The sequence below is a fragment of the Amblyomma mixtum genome, chromosome 1 (genome assembly GCF_055824585.1).
Source record: "Amblyomma mixtum isolate Tamu chromosome 1, ASM5582458v1, whole genome shotgun sequence".
Taxonomy (NCBI): Eukaryota; Metazoa; Arthropoda; class Arachnida; order Ixodida; family Ixodidae; genus Amblyomma; species Amblyomma mixtum.
Genome location: NC_143012.1, coordinates 248,353,076 through 248,376,104, shown reverse-complemented (window position 1 = coordinate 248,376,104; position 23,029 = coordinate 248,353,076). Strand labels below are relative to the sequence as shown.

The 23,029-nt window shown below is 48.8% G+C and overlaps 1 protein-coding gene across 2 annotated transcripts; it reads right to left on the bottom strand.

Annotated features, from left to right (window-relative positions):
* Positions 1 to 2,704: 2,704 nt before the first annotated feature.
* Positions 2,705 to 22,363, bottom strand: LOC149371444 (major facilitator superfamily domain-containing protein 6-like). Of its 2 annotated transcripts, none has more exons than XM_089585174.1 (5): positions 22,043 to 22,363; positions 9,836 to 9,986; positions 6,630 to 7,940; positions 6,120 to 6,269; positions 2,705 to 4,086 (listed from the first exon to the last, which is right to left on the bottom strand). In XM_089585174.1, the coding sequence occupies exons 2-5, from the start codon at positions 9,930 to 9,932 to the stop codon at positions 3,947 to 3,949; spliced, it is 1,698 nt and encodes a 565-aa protein (XP_089441300.1). In that variant the 5' UTR covers positions 9,933 to 9,986; positions 22,043 to 22,363; the 3' UTR covers positions 2,705 to 3,946. The 2 variants fall into 2 exon arrangements, with proteins under 2 accessions (XP_089441300.1, XP_089441301.1); XM_089585175.1 differs by lacking the exon at positions 22,043 to 22,363 and adding an exon at positions 21,345 to 21,483.
* Positions 22,364 to 23,029: the final 666 nt, after the last annotated feature.

The window sequence follows — 23,029 nt, the reverse complement described above, 5'->3', positions numbered from 1 at the left end:
TATGCAGGTCCCTGATGAAGCCTGAATTTTCTTAAGCGTCGTGATCTTTGAATTGGAACTTTGTGAGCTCCTTCCAGTCACAACTGTTTCACTACAGGATTCCTTCTATAAATGTCACCCTCCATCAAATGGGTTATTCACTTTCCTGTGTTCCGCAGCGTCTTAAAGCGAGACTGCAGTCTACATTTTCTTACACTGGGTAAAATGCAATATTTCAAAGCCGGCGCATTATTCAGACGCGCCCAATTGAGGAAAAAAACGCACTGTGGTTAAAAGTTTTATTGTGTATACAAACACTCTCGGGGCCGGCAGTTCGCTTTCAAAACTTATTACACATGACTCGCAAAGAACTCGTCACAATGACACACACACTGCATCGGCAAGGAACGTATGCACGAGAACAAAAACACAACGGTGAGGTTGTTTTCGTTTGCGCGAACTGCACAGTTCCGTGCCCGATGCATAATGTTGCCCTCCCTAGTGGAAGGCGACAAAAGCTCAATGGCCGCCAACCTCCGCGCAAGCAGTGTTGTATGGAGGACTGGGCAGAGCAAGCAACCATTCGACCCTTTTCATGCAGACGATGGACATCACTTCTGAATGATGAGCACTCGCACTTGTTACCACAGACCACACGCAGCATTTTCCAAGGTGAGAACACGCATCAGACACTCACACAAAAAACCCACTATTTCACTCAAGACACAGCACGAATTCTGGGATGCTGGAAAGATAATACATGCATAGCTCCTCGCCTTCACGTTGTCCTTTATTCAAGCTCCGAAAAAACGCGTGCTGTGAACGCAATAATCACAAGGTACTAAACTAAAACGACCTAAACTTTGTACTGCCACCTAAATGCACATTTAAGCATAACCTACGTCCAGTGTGTACTACAAATGGAAGCTCAAATTTCTTTCCAGGAACCTTGATAGTTTGTGCAGCACTCTAACTCAAGACTTTTAACCAAGCTCTCCCTTACGGCGCACATGGATAGAATTCACTGTCGCCTCACTGCCACTTAATCTCCTAACAGTTATTCCGTTTTCTTCGAAAGTAATATCATTGCTAGAGGGAACGGTTGAAGCAATAAAGTCCAAGCAAGCCGTATTGCACCTGCTTCAATATCGACACTGCATACAAAGTGATCGTGCGCCCTGTATTATGTGAACTGTGGACAGCAGGGTTGCGCTAATTTATTTTTCTTGCCTATCACTGCTTGCTCGTTAAAGTCACAAAATGCCTGCTGACACCCTTTACTAAGTAGTGGGCGCACAAAACAACCAAGCTACGCGCTCATCTGATGCTTTTAAGCACCGCCGAGCGACGCGCAAGGATGTCCGTTCATATGAGCCTCGCACACAAACTGACAGCAGCGTCGTATCACAAACTTGCTTAACGCGAGGAACGTTGGTCGCACCGAGAATTGTACTTTGACGCTACTGAAGCAAACAACACGATGGAGGACTGAGCAGTGTTGCTGCAATACATTGAAAAAAAAAACATGCAATGGCTTTCTCATTCTAAATATGCGGAAATTGTTACACGCTTTTAGGTTCATTTTGTTAACGATAATACAAGCGCAGTTTAAGTCTGGGGCTGAACAACAACGACGAAACAAAAGATAGATCAGAAAGAATGCACAGTGGAGAAACTCCGATTCGATGCAGCTTCTACACTTTGCCCTTTGCAATGAAAACGACAGCGCGAACGTGTATAGCACAGAGCACGCGTCATCTTCACAACCATCGTAACAAGCTATCGTCTCCTGACCATCGAACAAGGCATGAACAGCAGCGCCGAGGACAAGTTACAGACGCCGCTCGTTTATGATATGGCAGCGATTGTCAAGGGTGTACAGTAGTCACGCCTCAATCTGATATAGCATAGATTCACACGCGTAAACGCTTTACCAAGAGCAATGCACATGCGAAAGTAACTCCTTCCACTGCAACACACTTTTCTGCTTCATACGTTACGGCTGAAAAATTGCATTCGCTCTTGGAATTGTTAGAGTTTTCTCCTGATCATGGCCGTTTTTGTTGCAATCAGCGCCTACAATGGTAAGAAGGAACACGCTTAATCTTAGCAATATCAACTTTGTTTCATCTGGCAATTTCTTCAATGTGTACTACAACGCAGTAGCAGTTGTACAATCACCGAGGCAGCGAAGTAAACTATGCACGGAGCGTATTATTAGTCACGGAGCAAGCTTAGCAGACCTCGGGCAGTCACTTTCCGTGACTGAAGTAAAACCAGTTCCACTTATCACCATATAGTATCCATATCAACATCACTATGAGCATTGATTTTTCCTTCATCATCCACTCATAAGTGTAGGGCGTAAGGAGAGGAGTCTAGTCAAAATCCATGACATTGCTGTTTGTGCAGAATTTGACTATTCTGTGCAGGGCGCTAGTGATATTTGTAGAATTTTTCCGAGTCGATATATTGAAAGCCCGATGAAATAGACGCCGTGTTGGCTACACTGGATATTTTAACATTACACGGCGACAGAATACTCGACGGCATGTCACAGCTATGAAGCTCCAGATACATAGTGCCCCCAAATACAGCCTCATGGTAGCACGAAATAACAGCAAAATTCATGGGCGCTCTACACCGACCGCCGTCGGCATTGCAACGTACGAAAAAGCATTTATTTCGCTTTATTGCGTTTCTACTACTGCTGTACTGCGTGCACTTATGAGGCAGTGTTGATGCTTTAATGCATCAAGAATTCCTCCTCCATTAGGCGCTCATGAAGGAAAAACTGCCTCGTGTTTTGAAAAAATTCGCTTACTACTCTCATCCAGTCTGCTGAAAGAGACATGCTAAAAGAGTTTCTATTTGTCTAAGTAGTCGCAAGTCGCGGGCTTACGAAAACAACATTGGCCTTAGGCCGGAAAGACAAGACGTCGCTAAAATACTGCAAAAATGGAAAACCTTACCGCAACCATGAATAATAAGACAGAAGATTCAATAAGATCACAGATTATGTTGTCTGTACTCTGTACTCTGCTTCACGGTTTAGCTAGACTGTGCCTGCACTGAGAGTTCAGGTCACCGTGTAGCTTTAGAAGTGGGTAGTCTCCTAAACAAACCAGATTAAAAGCATTTATTCACAAAAACAGATTCTAAGAGCAATTAGTTGGAACACTAGTATGCGCCCATACATCCACAATCTTGTTATCGAAAATTGCTAACGCACTTTACATTACTCGCACTCTGGCGAACTTCGATCCACATCGGTGTTCAGCAAATGTTAAACATTGCTTTTTGACGTGAATAGACGCTTTCTAAGTTAGTGGCAGAGCAGCGTTACCTTCATCGTTGACAACCATGTAGCAGAGTAGCCTGCACTGCCCACTTTGTCGCCGTGATCTAGCTTTGGAAAAGAATTGTGGCCAGTAGATACGGAAGCATTTCCACACAGACAAAGCTTCAATACTCAGAGCACGGCAGCACTAAAAGCTTCGTAATCTCCATTTTCGCATTCCCCCCTACACCACCCTCACATATACTACCGAAAGTAAGACTTCCGACTGCGCTTGCCGAACACTGACGAAGTTGTGCCCGACTGAATTATATGAAAACTGCTAAAATCGTAAGTTTTCTATTGAAGTGCACAACACATAAAAAAACGCGCCAAACCACGCAAAGCCGGACGCGCGCTTCGCACACAGTCCACGAACAACAGGCGTGGGAAATTGGCGCTGGTGTCCAAGTTTCGTCTTGCGAGTCTTGTTACTCAACCCGCGTGCCTGCACTTCACAAGGGGATGCCGTCACAAGGCATTCAGTCTCTTCCGTTACGCGTCGTAGTAATGCGACGTCCCCCATATGGGACGCGGCTGACGCGACGGAAAAAGACAACAAAAAACAGAGTCAGCCGATACAGCGAAGCGAGCACGCCTGGCGGCCCGCGGACGGCAAGACGTGGACCTTCAGACCACCTCTTCGCCTTGCTCTTCTTCCTCCTTTCCGCTGCGGGAACTGTCTGGCTCCGCCACTTCGAGCGCCAGTCCGGAAGCCTGGTCCTGGTCTTCATCTGGCTGCGAAGGCTGTGAGCCGCTCAGCACGGATTCTGCGCAAGCGTAACGATGGGAGGAAGAAAGATGGTGTGTGAGGGACGGTGCTGCAGAAGTGGCCGCGTCTGGCCAGTTGCCAGAACCCGATTTCGTGGTGACGCTCCTTGCACGTAATGGCATTGCGTAATAAATAGGCGCCTCGCATTTCGAGATTGTCGACCTAGAATGTCACTCAGCTAGGAACCACCCTTATACGGCGTCAACAGATGAGCGAATCCAGGCCCAGAACTCTCGCCTTCCGATTAACTTCGCATACGTCCACGGCAAGCCGGACGGCAGGCCGAAGCGAATATAGAGACCAAGGTCAAAGTGCGAATCTATTCCAGCAGGCGGTAGCATCGGACAAGAGAATTTTATTGAGCTAAGCTCGCCCCACGAAACTCAATGCTCCGCGTTTGCCCACTTCCATGTTGCTGTTTGGTAGTGCTAGAAAACTCAGGGTAACCTATCAGTCGACACAAAAGTCTCATTTCATGTTGTGAGGTTTAGTGTATTCCAAACCAAACAAGAATTTTCTAAATTGGCCAGCGCTAAACATGCATTTGATATAGAAAGATACAGCCTCAACTGTGCAACGGCATAGTACTGATCTTTTACTGCAACTTGTGCGCACTAATTGTCTCGTCTTCCTGACGGTACAAGCGAAACTACGAGGTGCGTGCTAAAACAGCTATCAGGTGGTGTAGTATCACGGTGGAATCGCGCTAGGTAACCGAAGTTACTTTACCTCCCGAAACCTCGTGGGCAGCAGAGGGCGGCTTTAATGTCACCTGGTGCGTGCATCAACTATAATCTTGGATGGAGAGTAACTTGGAAGAGAGAACCTTCATTAAGTGGTCAGTCCTCTCCCTGTACATAATGTTTTATATCAAGCGCATTGGGGCACCGAAGCGCTTACAGTGACAGTGCTACGAACCTTCCATATTCACACATTAAGCACCAGCGCCGCCCGGTTGATCACAAGCGTATTGACGCGCAATTTTGTACATTTTGTTCATGTAAAAGATTGCGGCGCTCGGCTTTATCAATTTGATCGTTTGTTGCGATACGCGACCGTATTTACCTCGAATGGCTGCAGCCACGCGAAACTGCTTCCAGATTGCTCCAGATTGTTGTAGTCGCTTTTGGTGTCTTATCGAAGGCTAATTGTCAGCTTAAATTGAACGTGACCACTCTGCTCGTCCACGGTCCATTGTCGGTGTTGTCATCACCACGTGACAGTATTGGTTGGTTTATGGGGTTTAACGTCCCAAAGCGACTGAGGCTGTGAGAGACGCCGTAGTGGAGGGCTTCGGAAATTTCGACCACCTGGGGTTCTTTAACGTGCACTGACATCGCACAGTACACGGGCCTCGAATTTCTCCTCCAAAGAAATTCAACCGCCGCGGCCGGGATCGAACCCGCGTCTTTCGGGCCAGCAGCCGAGCACCATAGCCACTGAGCCACCGCGGCGGCCTACGTGACAGTATTGTCGCAATGCTTGACGATGTGTGCGTCTACCCAGTTATTATTTCCAACTGGTCAAGCAAATTTCGTTTCTTATATAACAGCCAGAAACTGGCACAAAAATTTGGTTAACAAATACACAAGTTCGTGAACACTGAAGTTAGAGTTTCGACATTCTAAATGCGTGCGCTTCTGGATGAAGAAATGAGACCTCCTGCAAAAAAAAAAAAAAAATTCATTTCGCACAAAAGAACTACCTTGTCTTCCAGCTAATGTACCGCAAACAGCAGAGGTAGTCACGCTGCTGATTTCGAGCTAACGGTGTGGTTAGCGTTACGCGAAAGGCTATCCTCGGCTATAGAGTTTCACTTTTCCGTTGGAACGATCCCTCCGAGAAATTAGCCAATAATCCGTCTGGCGTTCACGACCGTCTCAGACAGAATATCGCACCGAGTCACGTTCCATCGGTGCGAGTGAGGCCGAATAGCGGTGCATCCACTTCCGGGAAAAACTTAATCCCATGCAAGTAACGTGTACATCGCAGTTTTGGGAGCGTTACACCACGAGGAGCGAGTTGTCTTACCACGTCTGGAGTCGCTGACGGTAAAGAACAACTGGACCCCAATGTGGAATACCAGGAAGACGACACTGTAGATGAAATAGATGTAGCAGGTTTGCCGGCCTCCAACCTCGCTGTATAGTTGGCCAGCAACGAGTGTGCCGCTGGCTATGCCTACAAAGAGAAAATGTTTGAACATAGATGTAACTCCAGTAGACATTTAACTATTTTGTTGCAACCCTTGCTGGTTATTTCACTCGTGCCCTGCACTTGCAAACCTTTTTAAGCTTACTTTTATATCGACACCGTACTTTATGTTTTAGGCTTTTGGCTGTCATTTAGTTTTGACAACAGCAAGGAAGCAATAAAACAAATTGTTCAGGTTACTGTTGTTCCATACACTGTAGTTAGATTAAGGTCTGCTACTCACACAACAAAAGGAGAAGCAGAGTGACAGTGAACAACAACTAAGGCTCTGGGAGACAGCGGAATTAACAGGCAAGAAAGAATGGTGGCGGTAAACTGAGAACTAACCGAGTCCTTCGAAGGTGCCTCCCAGGATGCCCTGCATGGTGGCCTCGGTGCCGGGCGGCGCCGCGGTGCTGGCGTAAGAGGTCATGGCGGCGTAGAAGAGGCCGAAGCAGAGGCCGTGCGTCACCTCGACGGGCAGCATGGCCCAGACGTCGGTGCCAAAGCTGTACACGGCCAGGCGCAGGCTCAGTCCGGCGATGGACAGGCTGACCGCGTTGCCGTAGCCGATGCGCTTGATGATCCAGCCCGAGAAGAAGAGGACCGGCACCTCGCCGCCGAAGCACTGCACGGCCAGATTGGCGCCGAGCAGGGTGGGCGTGGCGCCCAGGTCCTGAAGGTACCAGAGGCCGTAGCTCCAGACGAAGCCCATGAGGAAGCCGATGTTGAGCACCGAGAAGGTGAAGAAGAGCGCGCGTGGGTTCACCAGCACCTCACTCAGGTCTTTGAGCAGCTGCTTGGACGACGAGGACCGGGGCACGTCCAGGAAGCACAGGCTTAACACGTCCATCAGCGTGAACGCGGCCAGCATGTAGAAGCCCGGGCTGTAGTCGATGTAAGGCGAGTCGCCCGTGGCCAGCTCGTTGAGGTAGCCGATGAGCGGCGCCAGCGCGCCCCACCCGATGGTGCCCCAGAGCCGCTGCTTGCCGTAGTCCTCCTTGCGGTCCCGCAGCATGGCGTACGCAGCGGCGTCGGCCAGCGAGATGCCCACGCCGAACGCCGTGCCGCCCAGCACGCGGAAGACGGCGAACAGCCAGAAGGTGGCCGTGCGCATCGTGTTCGGCTGGTGGGCCGCCGGACAGCGCACCGTGCACGTCCTCACGGCGGCGTCCAGGAAGGACGCGTTGGCACCGACCACCTCGTCCACGGGCAGGCACCACTGCTGCTGGTAGCACATGATGCTGCAGTTGAAGGGGAACGCGATGTCCAGCGTGCTGTTTCTGTCCGCCCCGTACTCGCAGCTCATGCGGCACGGCTCGGCGCTGTGGGGCTGGCAGTCCTCGAAGTGCGCTTGGGAGAAACAGAGGAGCTGCGTATCGTTCTGGAAAACGTTCTCGGGCGACGGCACGGCAATGTCGAGATAGGTAGGCTTGATGGGCGGCACGTATATGAGCAGGAAGTGGAAGAAGCTCTCCACGCTTATGATGGCAATGAGGACGACCTTGAGCTGCTGCACCTTGTCGGTGAGCGAGCCGAAGGCGAACCGCATGAGAATAGACAGAAAGAGCAGGGTCGTGTTGACGAGGCCGGCCAGCGCCGCTGATATGCCCAGCTGCTTGGCCAGAACCGTCGTGAAGGGCATTACACCGACCACCGCTGCGGTAGAGAAAAAAAAAGATCACTGAAGCAGTTGTGTGTTTATAAGTAACCGACGCTGGGCACCAGTTAGTGCGTTGATGCCATGATACAGCTGAAATGTATTTGTTTTGAAGCGAAGAGAATCTAGGCAAAAGGCGCTTTAAATATGTTAGCATCGCTAAAACGAGCGTGCGAAATCGCCTTTTTGGCATTTAAATGCAGTGGTAGATACCGCCCCATCCATGACGAAAATGTATTAATCACAATGCGACTCAATTTGAGAACGACGCGATTACAGCGCTAATTATAAGTGGCAAGGGCCTCACGAATGTGTTCGACTTGGCGGCTTCATGAGTTCTGCAGCCTCCCCGAATTGGCAAGCATGGCAATCTTTACTTGACTTAATTTTATAACAAGACGCTCAACAGACCATTGTATTACATCTACTGAGGGCACAATATGACTAAGCACAGAGAACTATGCAGCCACGACCACGCAGTGCTTTAGCCATCACCCGAGGAAACACATCCAACCTGATGAATTCTAGAAATCCGGTTAGCCTGCTGAAAATCTCAAAAGAAAAGAAACCATTGTCTTTGCCTTTTCAATGTCCTCTGGTAGCTTCCAACGAGTACCAACTCCCTACGCTATAAGATGGCCGTGCTTCTTCAGGAAAACGTGGAAACGTACATACGCTGTCGCGCACTCTGTGGTAAGGCCAGAAAAACATGTCATGAAGACGTGGCAGCGAGTTATCCTAAGAAGTGTTTTCGAAATTAATCGTGGTGTAGCGCATCACGAACGCAGCGGACTGTACAAATGCCAATATTTTTTTTCGATTCTGTTCCCAGAATGTCGATTTAACCATATTTCTCAACATATTTCTCTAAGCAAAATCTGAGGTGGCAGAGATTCGGAAGACGTGCTGCAAGTTCATTGGAAACAAGAACTAGCTGTCAGGAGCAACCTAAAAATCGAATTTGCCCACCGCTATAAACATGTGGTGAAATTATTTTAAATTCTGCTATATATTTATTTATATGCATGACGATATGAGCACAATATTATGGTTTTAGACATGTTCAGAAAGTAACCTTGTTTTATTACATAGTAAAAAAATCTTTTTGTACGTATTTACCAGCAATGAAGGTCTCTGCAATATGAGGCCCAGTGACGAATGCTAGAACATGATAATATTTACCTCATAACTGAGGTAACACTGACAAAAAATATGCGAGCCCCATTCTCTTCTCTCTTTTCTTCTCTGCCTCAATAATGAGGAGCGCTGTATCCTCCTAACACGAAAGATAACTCAAACGACAAAACAGGCTTAGTCATACTTGCGACTCACTCGTTTGCAACTTACACTAGTCATGTTCTCTATCTAGTGGTACTTGGGCAATAAAGAACAGTTGCAAGTAGCTTCCTTTACGAAAAAGTTTACCGCACTCACGACGAAGGACAAGGTAGATAAGAAAACCTTGTCGTTCGCCATGAGTGCGCGAAACTTTTTCGTGATGCATTGCCAACTAGCTCATATTTCGATCCTTCTTCGGCTTCCTTCCCCAAGTATAAGGAGGCTTCTTTCGCGTTCCACCTTTTGCACTTACTATTTCTTGAGTTATTACAGACGCGCAAAATGCACTCCCGTACTGAAACAGACAGAAACCCGTTGGCAACACACTCAGGTTTTGCTCCTCCTTTGAGCAACTACGCAACACCCCCCCCCCCCCCCCCCCCCTCTTCTAACGGTCCTTGAGGATACCTAGAACTCCGCACGTTCGTCGCCTCTGGAGTGCGCAGTGCAGTTCGGTATGACAAATGCAAAACACCGACGTGTTTTTCACGGTCAGTTATTGTTTACCACATGAGTCGATGTCCAGAGAACGCAATTCGATCCAAGCGAGACTCACCTCCGAAGTATAGAAACATGTGCATCTTGAGAGGCAGCAGGCGCAGGTTCGGCCTCGTGTACTTCAGCAGGGTTATCATGTTCTCCTTGATTGTCATCTTGGTCCCGGCGAAGAGGCGTCGTATTGCCGACGCGTCCCGTGTCTATAAATGCTGCGGACAAGAACGATGCAACCGTTATTCACGCCAAGGAAAGGGTGCAACAATGATGCACGCGTGTTGCGCACTTCTTGCTAACAATTCGACTGCTCATGGTAACTCTCTTGGCAATGTTTGCGTCCCCTGAAAGCACCAAGCATACACAATGGGCGCGCGTGACGGGAGAGGCTAGAGCTCAGTTTCCATTGGACATTGTTAAATTACGGAAAGGTAGCACTGGTGCGTCACACTTCAGATGACACAGAAGTTAAGCAGTTTTATTGCACAGCGGGAAGCCATGGCGCCTCACATTTAACACGCGAAGTTGTACATCTGACTAGGCATTCAAATTAGTGAAAACACTCAGACACTGGCATTCCAGTCATGTTAGAACCAATCTTATTGCCGCGTTCTCTGAATATGCAGTCGTGTACACTAGCATACGCAGAGCACTGCTGACAGACGTTATAGTTCTGCTGATCTCGTAAGATGTCTTTGCTCCGTCCGTCCTCCGTGCATAAAACCAGCTCGGGAGATGCACTAGTAAGTACGCAGCGCGTGTATACATTTACGCAGAGCGTCTTTTTCCACAGGAGAACAGCTGAGGCACACTTTTTTTTTTCGGCGGAGGATGTTCAAGAAATGCGTTCTGCAAATTCAATCGTTCCCTCCAGACCATGCCCATAAATCATCCGCTGAGTCTCTTGAAGTCTGACGATTCATAGCAGCACCTGTACTTGCGCTCACTGCAGCCTGCAAAGCGTGAGAACTGATCGAATTCAGCTTCGCTAGGTTCAACTTGCTTCGGCGCTGCCTTAGACCAGTGGGTTAGGCTAACGAAAACCAAAACGAAGGTTCGAGCTGCCGACTTGACGCTGCAGATAACACTGTGTGCGACTGCACAGAGCAGACATACGCAAAATAAAAGAACTCGCGCATTACGTACAGGCGTCGAGGGAACCCTAGTCCAGGAATAACTCGCGGTAAGAAAATAGGGCTTGTTAATGAATTTTCATATGTCACAGGAATACTGCGTGCTATAAGGGAGACGGAACGAGTTTATTTGCGGCCTTTATGGGCTCCCCGTAAACTTGGCTGATGGGGTTGGTTTGGTTAAGAAGTGAGGCTGCTTACTACAGAGTAAATATTACCGCTTCTCTTTTTTTAACGTTGAGTTCCTGCAGTGGGATTTGAGCGCTTTGCAGTGCGAGAAAGTGTGTCGTGGCGTTTGCACCAAGCAACAGGTGGGGCACAGAGATGCGTCTGGATATTCGAGCATGTACCGCGTGTAGATTATGAGCAGGGTGTTCGGGCTTGGAGGGGGATGTGTGCTTGTGTTACATACACAGATGAGTGACGTGGAGAAGCGTTGCCTGTTATGAAGCTGGGCACCACGGTTAAGCTGTATGTCATCACTACAATCGTGATATACAGTATATCCGTGAGGCTGGCTTCCTCTGCCAATACCACAGAATCGGTGCAGCCTGGTTGATTGTTCCGCAGTAGAGCTGATTAGACAGGTCGTTATTTTGCATTCATGCCCGTGTGCCCAGGAAGTGAGTAAATTGGCGTGGGCCTTTGTTAGTGCGGTTGAACCGCATCTTGTAGCTTTGTAAGTGTGCCCTCGCTTCGCTGCCTGTTTTGGAAGGGTAGTATAGTTTTTATGGAATCGGTTTAAGTATTAGAGGAAGATTGAGAATAAGTGAACTGTTACTGTCTGGGACTATATTAGTGTTTGTCTGTGATATGAGGTCGCTTGGAGGATCAGCAGAAGAGTATTGCGGTCTGTGTTATGTCAGTGATGGGATCATAGTAGCAGCTGCCACAAGCCAAGTCGTAGTGGAGGTGCTCCGTATTAATTTTGCACCACCTTGTGTTATTGATCTGGCACTCCAACCTAAGGCGCCTTCGAATTCCGCCTCCATTAAAATGTGGCCCACCGAGGCCGGAATTCGATCTCTTAAGGTGAACGGCACCCGGTGCAATAACCTCTCTCTCTTTTGATGTCCTGTCTTGCTGTAGAAGCCGCTCTGAACTATAACATATGAAATACATTTGACCGAAGCACCACATGAAAAGCCCATTTAGTGAAAATAGTGTTGTAAGGTGTATTTACAAAAGACAGGCGTACGCAACCGAACACCTAGCGGTAAGCGGCGCCCAGCTCGTGAACCGCTATTAGCCTTCCTCTGTCTGCACCTGCAATCGTGACACGACCCTTCGGCGACAATAACACAATTCCGGCGCCTAGCTGAAAGCGCGTCAGCTGCGCTGTGCGGCTTGAGCCGAAAAGTGTCCAGTGTCAGTGAATCGCGTCTTCGTTTTTATTTGCACCTGTCATCGCGACAGGACCCTCCGCCAACAATAACACATTCCAGGTGTTTAGCTGAAAGCAAGTCAGCTGCGCGGTACGGATTGAGCATAACAGCATCCACAGGATCAGTGAACCGCGTCTTACTTTTTGTCTGCACCTGTCATCATGACACGACCCTCCGGCAACAATAACACATTCCAGGTATTTAGTTGGAAGCGAGTCAGCTGCGTGGTACGGATTGAGCCAAACAGCATCAACAGGGTCAGTCTTTAGGCGGGTGAACGATGTCGGAAAACTGAGCGGAGCAATTTCGTAGGTCACACCGGTCACCTGGGGGAGCACGCGGGAATGGCCAATGTTTGAATGAGTCCGACCCGGAAAGATAGACAACACAGGAGGACGAGCTGCCTCGAAAGACGTGGACTTCCCGATGCCGGCAGTCGTAAACCGGCACTGCCTGGTTGAGGAGCCAGCAGGCAGTACGGATGTAACCAGGCCGTACGACAATGTAGGGTGCCTGGTGACCAGAGTACAAAATGGCGAAAAGATAGCGGTGTCACGGCGGAAAGAATTGTAGGTGAGTGTAACACAAGGTAGAGCAATTTCCCAGTCACTATGGTCGGCTCAGGTGTTTGCAAGAAGTAAAGATCCCAAGGGGTTTGCCTCTGGGCCCATGCTGTGTGGCTCATTGTGCATCTCTAGAGTTCTAGTGCCTTGAAGATAAGAAGCCCTACAACATTTACGACTTCAGTGGATCATACAGGAACCCCACAACCGTGCTTGGAAGCAAACGACTTCGGCGCTTTACTTTTGCAAGGGCCGTATGTAGGAGAACATATCGATAAATATTCGGCCGAGGCGTCAGTTGAAACACGAGCGGAGGATATCACTGATGGCTTCTGGCAGAAACTATCAGCCTCGATCAGTAAATAATGTCATGGAGTACTACCATAATGAAGGATACCCTCCTGCAGAAGAAAATCTGCAACATTGCTAGAGCAAGTTATCACTAATGGACTATTTACAGCGTACCTGGTTGTAGAATCAGTCACAACAACCATCCGTTTATTACCTGAGCAGGAAGTCCGAATGGTACCACAAGGTCCACACCAGTACGGCATAAAGGTCCGGGTGAATGTCAGTAGGCTGAGGGCCACCAGCAGGCGACAGAAATGGACTTTTCCTACGTTCACACTGGTCACAGGAGGCAACGCAGCCTCAAAGGGTGCGGCGCAAACAGCGCCTTAAAGAAGAGCCGCACACCTGGTCGCACGCACGTGACGCGCCAAGATGGCAGCAGCAACTCAGGCTCGGCGTGAATATTGCGGCGATAGAGTGCTCTCGCGCAAATGGAAGACTCGTAAGGAGGAATTCTGGTTTGCCGAGTCCAGGTCTACAAACAGCGATCGTAATAATGAGTAAGGGTCACGGTTGTGCTCGTGGGCGATGTTGAGTATTCTGAAATGGGGAAGAGAAAGGAAAAAATGTCGGTCTCGCTCCAATCAGGCGGCACCCAGACTTGTACTCGACGGTGAATGAATACTCGAGCAGATGCTAAGCCCGGTGGCCAAGTTGGCCTGTGGCCTTTTATCTTATCTAAGAAATCCAGAAAAAAAGCACAGCTGTTGGTCAGGACCATGAACTGCGACTGAAGAGGGAACGGCGAAAACTGGCAACAGCCCGAGCAAGCTCCAAAAATTCGCATTCAGTGATGTACTAGTAATTAATTTCGCTCGGTACCTGCCGTAAGTAACGATAAGCCCATAGTCATGCTCACGTTTCCCTAGGAAAACATCGACTACAGTCCGGAGCAGTAAGTGAGAACTTGAATTGGAGCTGACACATCAAGATATATAGGCTAACAATGGTGGCAAGATCAGCAGCATGGTGAGCAACAAAGGCTATCACTTGTGCAGGACCGTAAGCAAAAGAATAATTGTGGACGGGCTACTTATGAGGGCGAATTGTTAAACTAGACGACAGAAATGCGAACAAAGGTCAGCAAAGCTCCGGTTATTTTTCATGTACTGAATAACAGCGAAGTCCTTGACGTCGGAGATTTTACCGGGGTCCGGTTGTACTTCTGAGGCATCGCACAGGTGGGCAATAGTTGAGAACTGAATCCAGTCGAAGTGACACTTCGTGAAATATCTGGATACGCACTTGACAGAAAGAGGAAAAAAGAGTAGAAAGTCGTTCGAGGTGTAGAAAACTGATGCGAAAAGGCCTTGGCGTCCTCGATCGAAGCAGAACAGACAAGCCGGCCACCTGAAGCCCTGAGAACGAGACACCATCCGCTTGAAAGTGGCAGGGGCATTACAAAGCCCCACACAAGCGTGAGTTTGAAATGATAGGGACCATCAGATGTAACGAAAGTGGTTTTTCTCGCGGTCCATGACATCTGCAGAGATCTACCAATTACAGGAACGGAGATTGACAGCTGAAATCACGGATATCGTCTAGAATATACTAATGTGCTTATTCATGTATTAGGCAGCAGAAGAAGCGCTTAAAATCTTTTACCGGTAATTCGAAAAAACTCAAACGCTGGTCAGCTGATTTAAAACAATGAAATTTCAGCTCCAAGCCCGGGGGCTTTTATGGGATCTGAAACTCCATCTTTTTAACTCAGCTCGTAGGCTCCCCCTTTTCTTTTCAGGTGCCCCCCTGGCCAGAGGAGATTGTGTAATACTCTTCGCTTCAAAACAACAATATTGAAGAAAGGCACTGCGGAGGCTTTCCGGAATCGGATAATGCCTGGGTTGACAATGCGGTAGTTGACTGTGCAGGGCGAATTAGCAAGAAATGCGAAAGTTGTAAGAGCACGTAACACTATTGATTTCTCTACCGATGTTCGCCTTACAAATCGCGCGAAAATGACAGGAAGTGGGCTTTTATGTCTGCCCGGGGCATTTTAAACACGAAGGCTCGAGTGACAAGCGCAGCGTCGCATCCCCGGTCCCTTTGCCCTATAAAGTGCTCCTCCTCGTCACTGCACACGGTGCGGTCCGCACCCCTCTCCCGCGTGGCACCGAACACTACAATAGTGTTATAAAAATGTTATGGAAGTTACAGTAATGTTACATGTCGCATTGCAAATTTACATTAACATTAAAAATTAACACATAATGTTATATATAGAAAACGTTACTTTCACGTTCTAAACAAACATAGTTTTAATAGTCTTCTAAATTTCATTATATTTTTACAGTCGTTACAATACAACAACATTGAAAATATATTTCGAGCACTGATTTTCAGAACTTTTCCCACTGTTCTTAGATTAAAGATATTTTTCAACTAACAGTATTCTATAACTACATTTCTTAGTACTCGCCATATACTAAATGCACAGCCTCATTATTGTGTCAGAAAACTTCGATTATTACCCATTCGCCACTATCGCTCATGGGACCTCCCCCAGTAGTGGGTATATAAGTTCTACTGCACGATATACGTTCGGAGGTGAGTGAATAATACGAGTTGCATGTCGTGCTGTACAAAGGAGACGGTGTCGCTCTCTTTGTCGTGTTCTTGCAAAGCGTTGTAAGTTGTGTCTCGTCACAACTGGCGGGCCTGCATGCTTTTGCAGGTCTGCTACACCATTTTAGAGAACGCGGCTGCTACACAATTTTAGAGAATGTTACATTTGTGTTTACATGTTTCACGAATGTGCGGCGAAGGTCACTCTTTAACATTTATATGTAACATTACAAAAACGTTAGAAACAAAAGGACATTAAGCAGGGTGAAATAACATTCGACCGCAACCAAAATGTAACATCGTAATGTTTCGGTGCTCTGTGGGCTCGTGACGTTACTTCCCAGCAGCCGAATGCCACAGCCAATGAACTTTTGCGCGGGGGGTGAAATAAAAACACTAACGAGAGAAGCGAGCTGAGCAAAGGAGACAGGCAAGGCGCGCTGAGAGGCGAGACAAAACGAGTCCGCGCACACGGAGTGCAACATGTGCGTGCGTGCAAGGTCCGCGGGTAGACGGAAACTCGAGCAGCCCGACGACGACGACGGCGACGACAGGCCTCCTTGTCTGCCCGCCAGCACGCGCCTCTTGTTACCGCACGTATCTTGTGTCGAAACCGCCTGCCCCTTACCGCACGTAGCAGAAAAGGCGATCACTTTCGCCTCCACATTGTTATAGCGCAGTCCTCAGCGTATTATGTATACCTGCTTGCTCCCAAAATGACGACCGTGCTTGCTTACACAGTTTCTACACGAAGTGTTACGCCAGCTTTACGCTTTTGAGTCGAACACCATCCGCCGCAGTGCTGTGTGTCGGAAGAGCTCCATTGCGTCAACCGAGCCCAATTACTAGGAGGAAATGCTACATTTTCCGCCCTTCCAGCTGGAGCGTGTCCTTCGACGCGATATTCTTGAAGTCTAGTCTCCTTTCAAACGAAGTTCCCTTTTCCAGTATTCTCCTATTTTAACGTAACATTACTGCCAACCGCGTGATAATAATGATTATTCAATTACAGAGGTACTTTGGCACTCGAAGGCCACGCTGCGACTTAGAAGCTAAAATAGGCATCAGTTAGTAAAAGCCCGAGATCACAAACCATTGGCTCGTAAAGACGCCGTTGGCTGGTTCACCGTGTTGCAGCCAACCACGGTAATGCATTGCGCAGGAGCCAAAGACCGCCATTATGAAGCAATACGAGATGCGAGCAGCAATTCCGCTTCAGATAAGCTGAGTCATCTCTAGCTTCCACACCTCTTCGTGGAGCAAGACTTCGTCATGTTTCGCGCTTTGTTTAAACCTGGCCTCTTTGTGGTAGATATATTCGCGTCATGGTAAGGGTTCGCTTTCCGCGTGGGGAACCAAAACGTACACTCGGCTGTGAATGGCATGTGGCTACTATATGGGAGGCAATCATAACAATCATAATCATAACGCGCCCTTTGACGCTATCGCGTCAGTACGATTTCTTCCTAAGTTTCTGGGAATTCAACCAAGGACCTTCAGATTGCGAGGCGAGCACGCAAGGCATAGGCCACAAAACCTCATTACTTCTTGGTGAATAAAGGGAACCTAGTATGTGCGTTTTCTTACGACTGTATGCTAACGAGTAGGTGGGTCATTAGAAAGGAAGGAATCTTCAATGAACCTCGCAACAGAGCTCACGATGAGGCAGTGTTTTCGCTTTCAAAGCACGTAAGCATTCTTAAGTGCCCTTCGTATTCCTTTTCAAGGCTCGCTGCGCTGTCCAGTACGTAAGTGTAACTTCAGCGCGACCTTTGACCTTTGATTCTTCTCAATGTATGCATGTATTCATTCAGTTAGCAATATCCATTTATAGCGGTGTGACTGAGGTTGCAGTCACGCTGTCAATACCGAGAAAAGCCGGCAAGCGAGTAAGATGGCAACTCGACTCTCCCGAGACGATAGTGAACGACACCACGGCGAAAATGACCTGCGATCTTTTATACCCTCCGTCCGTCTGCCTCGCAGGCGCGGCGCTTAAGAGCGAACGTTGAGAAATTCAAATTGACGTCGGATTCAATTCGGATTGAAATTCGGATAGCGCGAGCAATGCCGTCTTCATCGGCATAGAGAGCGTGACCACACAGAGCACAAGACAACAAAAGAGTTGTGTTGGTTGCTGTGTTGGGTTGGGTTTAGTGGCGCATAGGGATCTAAGGCTATCATGCGCCAAGTTCACAACAAAAGCGACAAGACGGATGGGTTTCTTAAGCTCTGTGTGCTTCCTCACTCTTTGCATTCTGATGAGGATGTACCAACTTTTCCAGCAGTTCCCGAATTTAAACTGCCACCTTGGATGACGTCGTTTTTCTTCTTTGTTTTTCTTTGCAGGCCGCTCAACAGATGCGCAGACCAAAAAGGCAGATGCGAGGCAAAAGCAGCCATGTAAGCAGGCGGTCGCCTCGCATTCAGGCCTCCAGGGGTCACAGCTGCCGATACTCCGTGTGTGGTGAAACCGCCTTCGCCCACTGAGACAATACGTTGCCTGCGTTTTCTCTCTGCTGTGACGTCACACGATCCGCATAAGCCCTGCCCGCGGAAAATGCACTGAAGGCTGTCGCAGCAACATCTGGACAACTTCTATTCGCCAGCGCGGATGCTAACACGCAAGACCATTACACGACTGCAGTAACAATCTGAATTCAAAAGAATACATTCGACAGCGGTCTGTCTGGTTGGGAAAGAAATTCAATGTTAACCGCTCCCTAGGAGCCTTCCCGCCCCCCCCCCCCCCCCCTTCTTACATCCACGGTCTATGGTCAGTGACCCGGCGGCTGACTAAACGCGGGCTTAAAAAGGCAAGCTTTAAGCTGCCCGCAGTCACACCTGATGAATGTACAGAGTAAGTTCTGAAACGTCATCAACATCATCATCATCAGCCTGACTACGTCCACTGCAAAGCAAAGGCCTCTCCCATGTCTCTCCAATTAACCCTGTCCTTTGCCAGATGCAGCCACCGTATCCCCGCAAACTTCTTTATCTCATCCGCCCACCTAACTTACTGCCGCCCCCTGCTACGTTTGCCTTCTCCTGGAATCCACTCCGTTACCCTCAAGGACCAGTGATTATCTTCCCTTCACATTACATACCTTACCCAAGCCATTCCTTCCTCTTGAATCGACTAGGATTTCCTTAACCCGCGTTTGTTCCCTCACCCACTCTACTCGAAACGTAGTGTTATTTCGTTTTTGGTTGGCGTTCTTGCCTCACTCAAATTAATCGACAACCTATAGACTCACGAACCAGTGCTCTCATATTGCCTCATCCGATCTTTTCTTCCCTTTCCACATAGCGTACTCTATCTAGCCGCACACACTTGATACCAATCGGAAAGTTAAACGTGGTCGACCGCGGGTAAGAAAGCGAAACGGTTTATTTCTCTCAGTCATATCAGCAGGGCAGCTACGGTACTGCCCGTGCTAGTTCCGCCGCAAGCTCATTTCAGACAACCTAATAGCCGGGTCTGCACGAGTACAAATTTTGTATCACTGTACAGGAAAATGTTTGAACCCTTTGCAGCTGCACATGAAAGCTTCGCTGAGTAAGAGCCGTCGCCTACGCTGCGAAAATAAAAAGAAATGCAAATTGTTGTGCTTAACGCCCCGAAGCGACACATGGGTAATAAGGGAAGCAGTAATGATCTCCGTGAATGTCGTAAGCGAACTACAAAGAAATTGTTTTGTAGTTCACTTCCATCGAAATACGGCCGCTGTAGCTGGGATCCAACACGCGACCTTCGAATCAGCAGTCGAATGCCAAAATCAATAAGCCACCGCGGCGAGACATGCGATAAAAAAAAAAAGATGGATCGCAACTTCCGGCCTTGACAAGTTAATAGCGAGCAGTGACTGCATTAGAGAACACTGCTTGAGCCTTCACTTTCAGAAAGTTTACGAACTTTGCTCCTTTCAGTAATTATACGATGCTTGAACAGCTGTTGCCTTTTACTCGGCTTTTAATGGTGCGTTGTTTGACGAGAAGATAAATAATGGGTTATAACAAAGGGTTCCTTTTGTAATACTTTATTTTAACGCTGCTTTAACCTTATGCTGCTGAGCTTGTTGGTAACACGTATTAGGCACCGTGCATTAGAGCGCACCTTTTACAAACACTACGCGTAAATTGTTGAAGCAGGCGGTCCCCAGAAATAGATGGCTAAAGCCACCAAGAGAACTTCTTTTATTACTTTTTTTTGCCATTTAGTTCACGTAGCCGAGAAAAATAGTGAGCAGGTACCTCCCTTGGCATCGTTCCCATCTTAAGTTGAGTAACGGCACGTTACTCAAGATCAAACATTACAAAGTTTTTGGTAGCACCTACGCAAAGCCTAACCCCGCGAGCGCGACAAAGGTACGGCTCCAGAATGCGCCATCGCGTGCTCAGAGCCGCAGATGGCGAACGTAAAACCCTACGCAGCTGCAGCGTCATTTGCAATTTTATCGCCTAGCATAAATTGTACTTTCCTCCTAGTTCTTAAAAACAATATTTTTTTCTTCTTTGCGCCGTAGGTCACTGATTCCTGGCTGCTGCACCGAAGACACGTTTACAATTCACACCACTGAATGTGCCAAACATACAGCTATCGACTTCAGCGAGGAACACTAGGCCGTTATTCCGTCTTCAGCAACGTGTTCACAACTGCGTACTGTGGCTAAAGGAACTTCAACAGCGCGCTAGGTAGGTGACCCAATCAGTTACGCCGTTCTTTTAACTATCTTGTGGCGGCATCGTCGCTTATCTGTACATGACCAAGGCTAGTCAACATGGTTGCCTCAAGCTAAGAGCATCAAATCATTCTCACCCGCGCGGCCTCTGCAAGCAACGGGCAAACAGACGCCGCAGGGAAGCGTGATGGTAATGAATTTTTATGGCGCAAAGGCAGCTTTGGCCGATGAGTGCCATGGCACAAGGAACTTTTGCATACCCAAGGTGGGATCAAAGATCCATTTCCCAAGCATTTTACCCCAAATAAGCAGAGCACCAGGACATGGGAAATCTGGTGGGTACCTGGCGGTCACTGGTGATCACTGGTGGGTACCTGGCGGTACTGGGGATCGAACGTCGCACCTCCTGTTTGCGAGGTTTGCGAGGCGGATGCAAGCGACCGATTCGAAGCTCGGCATTGTTTTGCCACAGCTTTCCTAAACAATGTCTTCATGCACCATACAAAAGCACACTCAACACTGCAACGCCCGCGAGATGAGGTTGTGCAGTGGAAAATATTTCTTACAAGGTGCGATGTCATTACGCCCGGCAGATCAAAGGTATCTCTGGTGCACAGACAATACTTCGTGGACCACAAAGCGCACTTACACGGCAAGTCTTATTAGGTTGTGTCATTCTCTGCCTTGTGTCACTGCTCCACTCTGTGGCTACATTCAAGTACGATAGATCAGTCAGCTGAAATGTACATCAGACATCTTCGCTTTTTAAGAAAAAAGAACCCAGTTAATTAATCAACATGTCTTCACGGACACTGAAGCCATGCATGTCATTCTTCTCGCAGCATCATATAGGTAACATTTTTAGGCGTGCAGCAATCTCAGAAGTCGGCATACCTGAATTCCACTTGTCTTAAGAAGGATGCACGTCAAGGACTATCCAGGATACGGAGAAGTCTACCACGCCGGCTCGCACCAGGCCACATACACCGTGCCGCGAGAACCGCGCCTGTTTTGAACTGACGCAAAGCAGACTGGTCGCCACGCTGAATCTGCTTGCTGTGCTCTCTTTCTGAAGAGACCGAGGCTCACAGCTGTTCGTACCGCCCAGCCATCCCTCACAGCAGCAAGTGGCCCCGCATCATGCCGTGAAAGTTCACGGGAGACGCAGCTGCGAAACTGGGAAGCACGCCGTGTGCCGCGGCGCGGGGATTTCGTCGGCCAGCACGAGAGGAGAGCAGCGTTGTGTTTGTTGTCCCCGCGTCGCGGCATCGATTGACCCGCGGGAGCGACGTGCAAGCGCGATCGCAGGTACGCACCGGCTTTTCGCTCGCATTACGGTAGCTCGGAACAACTACGGCTCGAAGTGCTGATGGCACCACGCCGCCTTACCATATCTCAACGCCTCGAAAACACACGCCGCCCCGCAGCGCGTCGGTGAAGGGTGTTTTGACCTGGGGTTTGAATCGCCCCACGGTCGTCGCCATGGCTGCGCGCGACGCTGCCAAATCGAAAGCGTCCTCCGGTGCGCACTCCGCAGTAGCGAACCGCGACAGTCGCGGAGATGTAACAGCGAAGCACTCGGCAACACTCACAGGTAGGATCGTGTGATGACCGTTGGACCGATGATCCAGCCTCCGGCTGGTCTCGTCAGCAGCGGTGTGCCGTTGGGAAACCGGGAGACCCGCTCGCGCTGGCGGCTGCTGGTGAGGAGGCGAGAGGAGGAGGAGGAACACAGGACCGGCGGCTGCGGCGGGGTTCAGCACGCGGCGTCGCCGTCCCAGAATAGAGGGTGTGTCGGCGGCGCGGCTCGCGGCTCGCTCTGCTATTGCTGGGCTCGCACTTCGATCGAGCCCCGAGCGGGCTCACTGGTAGACCGGCGGCGCACACCTCCGGAAGTGACGTAGGACCTTTGCGTCGTCACTCCTGCGACGCTATATCCGGTCCAGGTGCGTCACTGGAGGCGGGCGCGCTTGAAAACGCTCCCGGCTGTAGCCACGGTCGCCAAAGGGGCGTCTGTATTGCACACGTCGCCTGTGACGGCAAGCGAGAGGGAACAAAATGCCAAAAAATATGAAGCTGTATTTACGCCCTCCGACCTTCTGTCAACCGCATCTCAAATGTGATAAGGGTCAACACTTTGCACTGACATTTATTAGCGGCGACAAGACAGCCAGCCACGTATACGTAAACACTTGTAAACACTTGAGCAGCTCAAAATTTATACCGGTTGTATTGCTCGGGACGAACTAACTTAAAATCGCCGCCGCAAGTGACGTTACATGCACAATGAAACGTTATCGGCTGGAACCGTTCGCACACCTTTTGAATGGCAGAACTGCGTTTGGAGCAAACAAGCAATGTCCGAACTTGAAGCTGACGATAAAACTTCGACAATTAGCGCTTGCTCACCGGCACTTGTTGGCCATTACTTTTTCAGATTCTTGCTATCCCATCGGGCCATGCACGCCGCTGTTACACAGCCGCCTTCACGGAATGTATATTCGGCTCGGCGGACACAAGATAAGGACATAGCGGTCAAATTTATTTCATTAATTAGCCAAATTTTGTTAATTATCTTT